Below are 12392 nucleotides of genomic sequence, written 5' to 3'. Positions count from 1 at the left end.
TGAATTCTCTCGGTTAGTTTTGACAGACTCGCTGCGAGTCATTTTCATAGCAGTTACGTTATCTGAAGTGATTTACTGCTGCTTTACAAATAAACCCGTTGAAACGCTATACAAGCTACTGAATGCATAGTTTTTACGTCAGGTTTGCATTATATTTTTTCTAAACTACAGTTTGATGTTCGTTAGTTAAACTTTTGTGTTTGTGTAAGCGATAAGGGTGCAAATAAAGTGAACATTTCAACTTTTCATTAATTGACAAATGTTTTCTATAAAGTTTGGAGACGGGTGGTCTGTAGTGGATTGCACTATGCAGTTAAGCTTCTTACCGCATTGACTCAAGACTCGAGCATGTGTAGTTTAGTGTTCAGTCTGAAATAATTCATCAACACAAGCACTTTTTGTCTCTTTCTTTAGGAGGCAAACGGAGACTATACAAGGTAAGCCAATCTTTTTATTTGAAACTTTAGATCAGAGGTAAAGGTTTTTTTAAACACTTTAAAAAATATCCTTGAATCATGTAAAGTTTGCGATTTTTTTTCAAAATCAAGAAAACCATCTGGAAAAAATATTATCTAGTAAAAGTAAAACTGAGGTTGTCAAACTTGATGAAAAGGTTTTGTGTCTTTCCTTTTTGAGCAATATAACTAAGTTAAGTTAGTAAGTTACAGTACCGGTAAAAATGTTGTTTTTTTAAGCTTTTGAATAATTAAATGTTTGAATCATGTATAAATATTGTTTAAATTATGAAAGCCATCTAAAAAAAAGTCTATCACCTAGTAAAAGTTAAACTCAGGTTGTCAAACTTTATGAAAAGGTGTTGTGTCTTTCCTTCCTTGGCAGTATAGTAGAGTACAGCTCAAAAATGTAAGAAAAATATAATAATAATAATTAAGCCTTTGGATAATTATATATTTGAATCATGTATAGATATTGTTCACAATTATAAAAAAAACACCTGAAAAATGTTTATCACAAAGTAAAACTTTATGAAAAGGTGTTGTGTCTTTCCTTCCTGAGCAGTATAGTAAGTTACAGTACGGTTCAAAAAGGTTTTTTCTATGCCATTGAATAATTATATCTTTCAATCATGTATAGATATTGTTCAAAATTGTGAAAACCACCTGAAAAAATGTTTGTCACCTAGTAAAAGTCAAACTCGGGTTGTCAAACTTTCTTTCCTTACTGAGCAGTATATAACAGTACGGTTCAAAAATGAAAATACATCTGTGTGAATGAAAAGGGATAATATTAAGTCCACTAAAATGACCTTGTATCCAAGTTTACATAAATGCAGTAATTGAAAGCTAGTTCTGAGAAAATCTTAAGCATCAATTTCCTGTGCAATGACATGTACGAGTAGTGTTTATAAAGTTTTCTAAGACATTTATAAAGTCACTGTTAGGAAATATCTGTATTTCTTAGGATCATCAAGTTATTTTGAAAATGCTATGAAAAGTTAGCACTCTCACTATAGATTAAGCGTTCTGTTCTCACAGTTTATCTTTTAAAAAGTTGATAGAGACAATAACAAGTGACAGGCGTAAGGGTTACTAAGCTGCTCTCTTGAGATACTAAACATTTATTACAGCAGTAAATGATATACAATTCAAATAAAACAAATATATATATATATATATATATATATATATATATATATATATATATATATATATATATATATATATATATATATATTTAAGCCTAGCATGAATGTGTCCTTCAAATGTTGTGTTTATGAGGTTTTGAATGAAAACAACTTTTTTTTTCTTTTATTGTGTAGGGCGGTTTATTTCTTCATCTGATAATCAATCCATAATAAATTGAACTGAATTGTCAACAGCTAAGAAAGAAAAGTTACTCTCAATTTTCAAACTTACTATCAAATATTGCATTTGATTAAACATGTCACCATATCATGCAAAGTAATTGCTAAAATCTTAAGTTTAAAAATGACACTGTGTTTTGTAGCTAAAAAAAAGTGTCTGTCCTACATGGTCATGGTTAGATCCATCTAAAAGCAAGCATTTTTAAGTTAATGTTTAGACTATGTGCCTCAATGTTTTGCTGTGAATCCAGTTCTAGTTGATCATTTCCAGAAGGAAACATTTAATGTGTGAATAGGGTTGGTCATTATATCTCTTGTATATATCTTTGGCTTGAATATTCCAGCATTTCAGGACTCTTGGCATGTGATCTCTGTGTAAGACAGAGCATAATTCAGCTCAGGGCTTTTCATTGCTTATAAATGTTGCCCTCTTTCTAAGCACATTACAGTCGCTATACCGGTTGGCATTTTACCGTGTCCTCCGTTCATAAATTTTGAAGAGGTTTACATCAAATGATTGGTTGCTGTAAGTAATGGAGTTCTTCATCTTCTCCGTTAGCCTGTTTTGATTTTTAGCAGTGAATGAGCATAGGGATAAAGCAATCTGTTAACGTAACACTAACAAATGAAAAGGGTCAAAAAGGTTTGAACGTGTTGGTCAGCCTTGAAGCTCATTATTGAAAAACAAAGCTTTGCCACTATTAAGCATAGAGCAGCAGCGGTGTGTGCAAACAGCCCCTTTTTACTCCAAAAATGTTTACCTTGCGACAACGACTGCCTTTGTTTGGCAGCGGGGAGCTTGTTAAAGACCTTGTGAAATAGACTGACAAGCTTTGTTTTCTTTCTGTGGTGACGTGTTACTGTCAAAAGGGACGGGAAAGGACATTCGAAAGGCTTGAGGTGAAAATGGGAGGTTGGAGTATACGCAGGTGGCATTAAAGCTAGTTAGTTGAAGTTCATGCTGAGTGTATTTTTAATTTTTATGAATATTTCCTGGGACATAATTAGGCTGTGCGGTCAAGCTGTTCTGGTAGCAGTGTGTCATTACTGATAGCATAAGTGCATTTAAGATACAGCAAACCTTTTCTTGCCTCTGGTTTCTGTTCCGTTTCATTTCCATGTGGATGAAATCTTCTAGATCTCATAAAGCTTGAACGGTTGCATTTTGAGGCCCAGGGCTTTAAGTTTATATAGGAAGTTCGAAGACCCCCTCCTCTTTCCATATAAACCAACTACTCCTACTCTCTCCTCTGTTAAAACTAGATGTAGGGTGAAAGGGAGTGGAGACATCTCCCGTTGGCAGACGATAGGGCGTCATGCAGTATGCTGATGTCATCTGTCTGCAGTTTATGTCAGGAGCAACCAAGCAGGGGTTCTCTCTATAACATCACCCCGTATGTTCGGTGGACAGAGTATGGAAATTTAGGAAGTGGTGTTTCTTTTCAAATAAAAAAGAGGTCTTTATTGTTCTTAAATATTTTTACGATAATCCTTGATCCTGTTGAATCTTAATTATAAACAGAAGTCACCTTTGGCTCAAGGACAGTGACGTCTGTTAAGAGTATACTGTGCAACAGTTCAGTTCTGGACTTAAAAAAGGTCAATTTTTCTTGACAGGAAAGTATATAAGTGGCTCAGTGGTTAGCACTTTCGCCACAGCAAAAAGGATGCTGGTTGAAGTCCCGGCTGGGTCAGTTGCCGTTTTAGTGTGCAGTGTTCATATTCTCCCTGTGTTTGTGTGGGTTTCCTCCGAGTGCTTCTGTTTCCCCCACAGTCCAAAAACATATGATATAAGTGAACTTAATAAGCTACATTGGCCGTAGTAAGTGAGAGTGTATGGGTGTTTCCCAGTACTGAGTTGCGGCTGGAAGAGCATCCGCTGTGTAAAACTGGTGAATCCTGATAAAAAAGGGATAAGCCGAAGGAGAAGGAATGAATGAATGAATGAATGAATGAATGAATGACAAAATTAGCTAAAACGCCAGTTAATGGAAACGCCAAGATGCGCATACATTTTGAAAATGTGCATAAAAATCTTATGCGCAAAACAGAGTTGGATAAACTTTTTATTCAAAGAAAATATGTGCATAAACTACGATGGAAACACTTTTACAGCACAAATTTCAGTAAGCGCAATTAAAAAAGGTCATGTGATTGTGTTATAAGAGATCATGTGATAATGAAAATGTGTGTAAATGGACAAATCAGCCGGCTGAGCACACTGTTCAACATCTGGAATGTTGTTTTGGTCATTCTAAAAGCCTTACCATTTAAATATTAGTTTTATTATATTATTGATGACCTCCAGAGTCTGTGATCCATGTCTGACACCTTAAAACGCCACCGCGTGTTCACTTCGTGTCAGGATTGCCTTCTGAGGCGCTAGTCATTTATTATATGAAGAAAAGATTCACGCAGCTTCTACTGCAGCAAATTCCATTTTTACTGTTGTTATTTGGCACCAGTTAATCAGGAAGTGATGATTTTGTTTGCTTTGACTCGTTGGTTGGAAATGCTGCTTTATTTGCTTGTCTTTTATGCGATAATCCAGTTTTGCGCATAAAGTTCATTAGCATTTTTGGATGGAAACATAGCTAATGTCTTGATTTGATTCTCCCTCTGCCCTCAAATATATGCTTTTAATAAATATACATACATACAAATATACATACATACATAAATGTATTTATTTAAATTAATGATATATATTATATATTTAATATAATTTTATTTATTTATATATATATATATATATATAGTTTTTTTTTTAACATTATTATCATTTATTTTATTTTTTTTTAAGATTTATTTTTGCCTTTACATGACAGGACACTAGTTTTGACAGGAAGTGAAGTGGGAGAGAGAGTGAGGTAGGATCGGGAAAGCCGGGGTTTGAACTCTGGACACCCGGAGCGCTTTTGCACCATATGTCAGCACGCTAACCACTGGGCTATTGTGCCAACAATAATAAATATTTTTTGCTTAAATGAAATGAATCGTTTTTATTGATTTAATTTTTATAATAAACAACTTTAAATTAATAGCTTTAGGAAACATTTGCTGAACAGTTTCAACTAAAACCTAAATATTATTTCATGTTTTGTCTGTTAACCTAGTTAAATGCTGTGATTTAAAAATATTTTTAAAACCATACCATTGTAACATGAAAATTACCTATGTATTCAGTCTATAGGGATTAACAAGTACGCAACCAGAATGACAAGTGCTGACTATAGAACTATAGTGTGCTTTCACACTGTGTTTCTTTACAAAGTGGCATTGGTATCTACTAACCTAGCATGAATAAGCTTTTGTAGTAGCTTTTGCAGGTCTGTGTGAAAGAGGACTGTTTGACAACATTGTCACCTGCTCATGAACTTTGTAGTACAAGGATGTCCTATAAATATACCATTTATATTTCTCCATAATTTAGATTGTAATTTGCATTGCTTAATGTAATTGTAGTTCTTTCCTTTAGTAAAGTCTTTTACTAAAAGACTAAAAGACAATGTTGTACCTTTCTTGATTGATTTTCATAAATAGTTTTTATAGTTTACTTCAAATTAGGGCTGCACAATATATAATTTCAGCATTGATATTGCAATGTGCTCATCCGCAATATTCACATCGCTAGGTATGGAATTTTTAGCTTCAATTATAGTTGAAAAGTAGCTACAAAATTGTATTTAATCACTGTATTTATATGGAATTTATATGATTTTAATCAATGTTATATGATTCAATATACGATCCAAATATGAAAACTTTTTTTTTTTACTTGTCCCACTGGAAGTTGAAAACAAAACAAAAAAATTGTACTTGATCTCAGAGTTTTTAAATATTTGTACAAGAAATGAGACAAATCAAAGTAAGAAAAGCATTTTTGTGTTGCGTTTATTTAATTTCTGGACCTGAATACTGTTGGGCTCCCTAGAAAATCATCATCAAATATAATCAAACTATCTTGGGATACCATTCATATCGCAATATTTGTCGCAGAAAAATAAAATATAACAATATCTGTTTTTTCCAATATTGTGCAGCCCTACTTCATATAAGTCATTTAATGTGGTGTAAACATTTCTTTGCATTGAGCATATTGAAAAAGCTGACACATGGCTTTCACTCTTCCATGCGTTACTTGTGCTGGGTTAGTAGAGACAACATAATGAATTCCAGATTGCTGACAAGACATTGTGGTCTCAGAGAACCAGCTTAGTGTATTTTACCACATCATCAAGCCAGCCTGTTAGATTTATACCTTAAACTTATCATAAATCGCTGAACAGCAGAACCAACTGGCCTGGAAAGGGAGGAGCGCCAGGGAATATAGTGGTGCTTAGTCAAGCAAGGTATTAATTGCCTGATAACAGGGCTAGAAAAGGCTTTTACATGTTATCCACTCTGTAACCTGTTTCCTTTTGTTTTCAATTAAATTTCAAAGTATTCTTACTCAGATGTTTAATGTTTTTCACATTTAGGTGAGTTATTGGCCCTTTGTTTTCTAAGTCATTGCTTCCTGTTAAAACAATATCGCCCACTGCACCCTCAACAGTTTTGGAAAAGATTAGATCAAAGATTGCTAAATTAGATTAGATCCATGAAACCCCATGACATGAGGGTTTATGAATTCAGGTGTTGTGTCTTTCCTTCCATTGTGATGGTGCCATTTGTGCCTCGTTTGCACTGAGAGGTATAGTACAGTACGGTTCAGTATGAGTCTCCCTGATCAGGCTTGTGTTTCCACTGTCAACAGTACCACTACTTGGTAGTTGTGGTGTATGCCAGAATGTTGCAATTGACGTCATTCTCGCTTGAAGACGAAAGCTGTACAGGCCGTTTACGTATCGCATATCTTTTGTACTCATTTATTTCAAATATATGCATCTGGTAACCATGTACAAATTGAGAGTAGAATGACATGCTCCTTTCCACAATTTGATTTGCCTCATAAACAACAATATAGCACATCCAGCAGATCATGTTCTTGTTTCTTGGCATGTGGCTGTTGGTCACAAGAATACGCCAAGCTTTGTTTCGTGTTTCGGCTCTGCATTTCAAAATTCAGCTTCCTGGTTAGTTGATCCCCTGCCCCGTTGTATGCACTGGTGATGCTTCTCTGTAAACCGATAGCATTCACCAGCAAGTATAGCTCTACCTGCTGAGTTCAGACTGCACGATTTTTAATCTGATGTTTTCATACTGCATGACTGTCTGGGGTAGCATTCCGTCGCTTATGTGTTTCCACTGCAGGATGGATTGGCGACAGGGGGTTCACACTGCATGACTTTACAATAGTAGAATCGCAAGTTTGTCTCAGTCCAAACACTACCTCTTACAACCAAACACCCGCGAGAAGTGACTTGAAAACAACGCGAGGTCATGTAGTATATATTTTTTCTTTTGTTATTAACTTATTAATGAGAAAGAAGCCTTTCTTGGGGTAAAAAAATGTACTTTTTTTGCTTACCTGGGTTTTGAAGGGAATTAGCTATTTATCCTCAACGGTTGAGATTTTGCTCAGATAGCACGTCAAACAGACACATGTGCTCCGGCCATTTTTACACAAATTTTTCCTCCATTTCTTGTGTCCAAATAGACCAAAAAGAAGCCCTTTTAACTTCTCCCTCTGCAGATACGTACTAAAACTACAGTGTTCCTACGGAAATCCTGCAAATTTCTTGATTTTTTTAATATAGTGTTTTTTTAAGGTTAGAAAAGGGCTTGAATTTTGAACAAAGTGCTTGAACCTGCTTGAATTTGAAATTGCAGGGCTCGAAATTGTGACCGTTTTGTTGCATATGCGCACAATTTTATCTATATGACCTCAAAATATATTTGGGAGTTCTTTATTTTTGTTAGCAAAATAAATGTTTATTTCTCAAAAATAAATTTTCGCTTTGCAGTTTTTAGAGATTTGCATTTATTTATTTATTTATTTAATTTAATTTTTTATTTTTGCTCAATACTTTTTGTTTGCAAAACTTTCTTTTATTTTGCAAGTATATATGGCCCTAGATTGACTCCATACAAATAATAAAGCCACTGTTTTCCCAAACATCAAGAAGCTCTAAAAGAAAAAAATTCAAAGATCAGTCTATCAGTGTCTTCAACCTATCTTTTAAGATTTCTATTTCAAAAGAAGGCTATCTGCTTCTTCAAACAAACCTCATTGTATTTTTGAATCATTTGTTTTGTCCTGTCAAGACTGGCATTCAGATGAGCTATTCAGGTTTTGCTGCATTATTTTGTAGAATGCATTCATTTTCAGTGAAAGGGAAAAGGTTGTATTAAGTTGTAAGATATTGTGGTAGTAGAGAAATATCTTGGTCAACATCAAATAAAAAGTTAATTTAAAAATCTGTTATTTTTTCAGAGTTTTAAGTAACAGCAAGACTGTTAATAATCCACATATGTGAAAATATCATGGCTTAAACATAGACTCAGGAAACTCTTTACCTGATTTAAACATCCTTTTTGTTTGTTTGTTTGTTTGTTTGTTTGTTTGTTTTTTGTTCTCATTTAGTTTTTTTTTTTTACTATGCTAATATGCTAATTGAAAAAAGAAATGAATATATTGTACCAAAAAACATGAAAGTATAGTAGATTTTCTAATTACTATCGAGGTTATTAGTCTTGTTTCTTTGAAATAGTTTTGAAATTAATGCTCACAAACACGTCAGACTATGACTATTTCTATTAAATGTATATTACTGTTTACCATGTTACTATATTAAAGTTCATAAAATTCTGAAAAGTTTTTATTTGTTTTCCTTTTTAGTGATGAAAGCACAAGATCAGCCTTAAAAAAGCTTCCAGCTTTCCCTACTGCGGTTTTAAAGGAGCACCCGTCATTAACATTCTGGTAAGACAGCGTTTTTATTTCTGTAATAAATGCAGGCAATGTAACTGACATTTTTTGAAACTATATTTGATAGGAAATTATGCAGCATGAAACTTGATCGTATCTATTAGGATATGATTTCATCTTGAAAAGTGTGTCAATTGTATAATTTGTTAATATTATAGAGTTCAATGCTGCTTCTCTTCATCATTTTGAATTTATGTGCAATTTTAAAAATACTAATGCATACATTTGATTTTAGACTTTTAAGCACTTTTATTTTCATTCAGTTGATCTTTATTTCCAAAGCTCTTTTACAATGTAGATTTTGTCAAAGTGCCTGTGCTTTACAGAAGTTCTAGCAAATTGAAACTGTCAGTCGAGTTTTAAGAGTTAAATTTCAGTATCTAAAACCCCAAAATGTGAATGCATATGCATCTGGAGTCTCAAAGCAGCTATTCTTTAGTGTATCCAGGTGTAGTGTGCAAGCTGCAGCCTGTTTATTTCAAACAAGCCTTGTTAATTAACTTGCTTGTTAATGATGCCTGCCCTCTGGCTTGTGGAGCCCTAGACGTCTACATGTTGATGTCTGCCACCTTAAAAGGATTGATGTGGCAGCTTTAATCAATGGCTATTGAATGTGGCGAGCTGTAAGACAGTAAACCAGTTAGCAGACAGCAATTATTGAAGTGTGCGAGTGAGAATGAGTATGTGCAGAAAACAGCTGTGCATTAGTGCAAGTGTTTAAGAGGCAGCTGCATGAGTCAGTGCATAAGCAGCTGTGTTCCTTTATATACTGTATTACATACAAATCACTACTATATTACAATTCATTTTTAGGTGAGCAGATTTGTTGTGATCTTTATCTGGCATATTAATGTCATTTCTGCTGTTCTTCAGTAATGGTAGACATAAATGAATACCTACAGTGTTTGAGGAACTGGTTATTAGGATAATTGCAGCAAACAGTTTGTGTATGTGTATGTGTGTGTGTGTGATTCACAGTATGTCCAGCCAGATGGCATTTCACACATGGGTGCACCTGGTGTAATAGTTAAAAGTCTGACTAGCCACGTCATTTAAATGGCACATTCACATGTTGGTCTCATGCTCAATTACTGTTATGTTGCAATTGTGCGGATGGTAATGTTTCTCTCTTTTGCCCTCTAGTGAAGATAAAGTAATCGAGCGTTATAAGAAGCTGAAGGGACTCAGTCGTGGACAGGCTATTGTACGGTAAGCAGTCTTCGATCACGTTTGATTTGTTTATAAAACAAAAAACATAAATCCCTCCATTTTTTTACTAATAATTCCTGTTCATAATAGGGCTGGGTGATTTGAACTAAAATCAAAATCTCGATCAATTGAACATCTTAACTCAATTACGATTAATGAATGATTATATATATGGATAAGTTCTATACAGTCAGTCTTAGCTTTTGTTTTGAGTGTTTGCCGTGACCCACGGCGCATGCCTTGGGCGTAGTCGTGCATTTATACTTCTGCATGCTGTTTGTGTTGCTCTGCAATAACACTTCCAAAACACTGGCATGGGGTTTTTATGTGTCGAGTCTCTTTAAGATTGTTTAGTTTTTTCTGAACGCTACCCCCTCCCATCAATGTGATGTGTAGTTACATTTTTTGAGAGCTGCACATCAGCATCAGCCACCCTCACCAAGGCTGTGCCAGACCATCCGCGTGCCTACGATACAGAGGTTTAAACAGAGTGGGGTCACATGACTCCACATGCGGTAGGGAAAATAATCGGAAAAAATCCACCTGGAAAAATGTTATCAATTACAAGACCTAAATGTCGATTTCTATTTCTATTATTAGTGCCCAGCCCTAGTTTATAACCACAATATTGTTCTTTTTCTTTGTTTTTGTTTTTTCAGAACAGATAAAATGTTTATAAAATTTGTAAAGAAAAATAAATAAATAAATAATTTTTTAAATCTATTTTATAAAAGCATTTCCTTATTTATTTTGCATAAAAACACTAACATAGACAACAGCAGGTTTATTATTTTATGAGTAGTGATGGGCAAAAAAATAATTGTGATTAATCGCATCCAGAAAAAAGTTTGTTTTGAAATCAATATAGTTGTGTGTACTGTGTATATTTATATAAATACAGGCATGCATGCACATATTAAAGAAAAAAATATATATAAATTTAAATATATTTATGTAACAAAAAAGTTTTGTTTTTATCACATATACATAATAAATATTTGTAATGCACACACATAAATTATGTCAAATCCAACTTTTATTTTGTATAGGATTAATCTGTGCCCAGTGATGTAGGGTTTCATTTAAAATTTAATAAATCATGAACTATATATATATATATATATATATATATATATATATATATATATATATATATATATATATATATATATATATATGAAAACAGATGTGAGTTATTATGTAGACTTAAATTGCTATAGATTGATTAAAATTTTGTAATATTATGTAATTTATAATTAACATAATACAATTATACTTTTTGCTATAAATCAGTACATTAATTATAATAGGCCTATTTAAAAGCATTTTATATATAGAATTATTTAGTTTTTTGTATCAATGTAGAACCATTCACATCATCATCATCATTATCATGTATCAAATAATATATTTTTTTTTTCCACTATCAATAAATTAAACATCTGACATAAAGACCTCAGGAAACATAATTACAGGAATTGCGAGTCTCAGCCTGTAGTCTTGCCTCTGATTACTGTTGCACAGTTGTTTGTGCAGAAGACGAAACTGGGTAATTAATTAGACCACATTACTGAAAATGACTGCCTAACCACACTGTCCCACTTTATTTTTAGCCTTTTGGGATGAGACAAGGTCATTTCTGTTTGCAGTCATGTATTGACATTGTCCATCACTGTGAAAGCACTAGTAGAAATCAATAGTGGGAATACAGTCAGTGGCATGTTACAGATGGTTTACTATGGTTAAAATGTGTTCATTCTTGGATTTATCTTGTCTGAAATTGTGCTGTGCTTTTGTTTACTGTTTTAACTTCAACAGGTATCTGACCTTAGTTGAATCCTTGCCTGCATATGGAGTTCATTACTACAAAGTGAAGGTGTGTGGTTTGATTTATAATGTGTTATTTGAGGAGACAGAACTAGACGCTATAAATACTGAAGCTGCCGTAATTAATTTCTTCCTAACTTGATTTATGGTTTGTTAAATTATTAACTACTAGAAAAAAAAATGTGTGTGTGGGTACAATTAAAATTGTGCTTTGTTCATGAGAAATGTCTCTTGAGATCAGATAAAATAGCTGCTGCTGTATGTGAATGGTTGTGTTGGCCGGCTCCATTTGATCTTTTTATTTTACAACTGTGCCCAGACAAAAGCAGTAATTACCTTTCTTTTTCACACATTCTCTCTCACAGGACAAGCAAGGCCTACCGTGGTGGCTGGGGATTAGCTATAAAGGAATTGGACAGTACGACCTGCAAGACAAGCTCAAGCCACGAAAGGTTTGCTGATTTGTTTGCTTTGTTTAGAACGGGGGTGCTCAAACTATTTCGTATAAAGGACCAAAAACCAAATGTCAATGAGAGCCGTGGGCTGAAGATACACACACCAAACTAAACTACAAAACTTAATCACATTTATAACACAGTGGAGTTCAATGCTGAAAACACTAGTCAAGCAGAATCTGCCTTTGCCTTGATTCACTCTTCA

At 33.8% G+C, this 12392-nt stretch overlaps 1 protein-coding gene across 14 annotated transcripts in view; it reads left to right on the top strand.

Moving 5' to 3' along the window:
• frmd4ba (FERM domain containing 4Ba) overlaps window positions 1-12392 on the top strand; it is a 91611-nt gene that overhangs the window by 51355 nt on the left and 27864 nt on the right. For all 14 annotated transcript variants that reach the window (XR_015494052.1, XM_087257841.1, XM_087257840.1 and 11 more), the window contains 5 exons: window positions 415-437; window positions 8607-8690; window positions 9840-9905; window positions 11724-11781; window positions 12098-12184. Coding sequence is in view for 8 of the 14 variants with exons in the window: in XM_087257841.1 (XP_087113967.1) it covers window positions 415-437; window positions 8607-8690; window positions 9840-9905; window positions 11724-11781; window positions 12098-12184 (318 nt within the window). In the remaining 6 variants the exon portion in view is untranslated. The remainder of the gene's footprint in view (window positions 1-414; window positions 438-8606; window positions 8691-9839; window positions 9906-11723; window positions 11782-12097; window positions 12185-12392) is intronic.

This window comes from Danio rerio, chromosome 6 (assembly GCF_052040795.2).
Source record: "Danio rerio strain M-AB ecotype USA chromosome 6, GRCz13ab, whole genome shotgun sequence".
NCBI classification, from domain to species: domain Eukaryota; kingdom Metazoa; phylum Chordata; class Actinopteri; order Cypriniformes; family Danionidae; genus Danio; species Danio rerio.
Note: the sequence above shows the minus strand (reverse complement) of the source record. Positions and strands in the feature narration are given on the sequence as shown.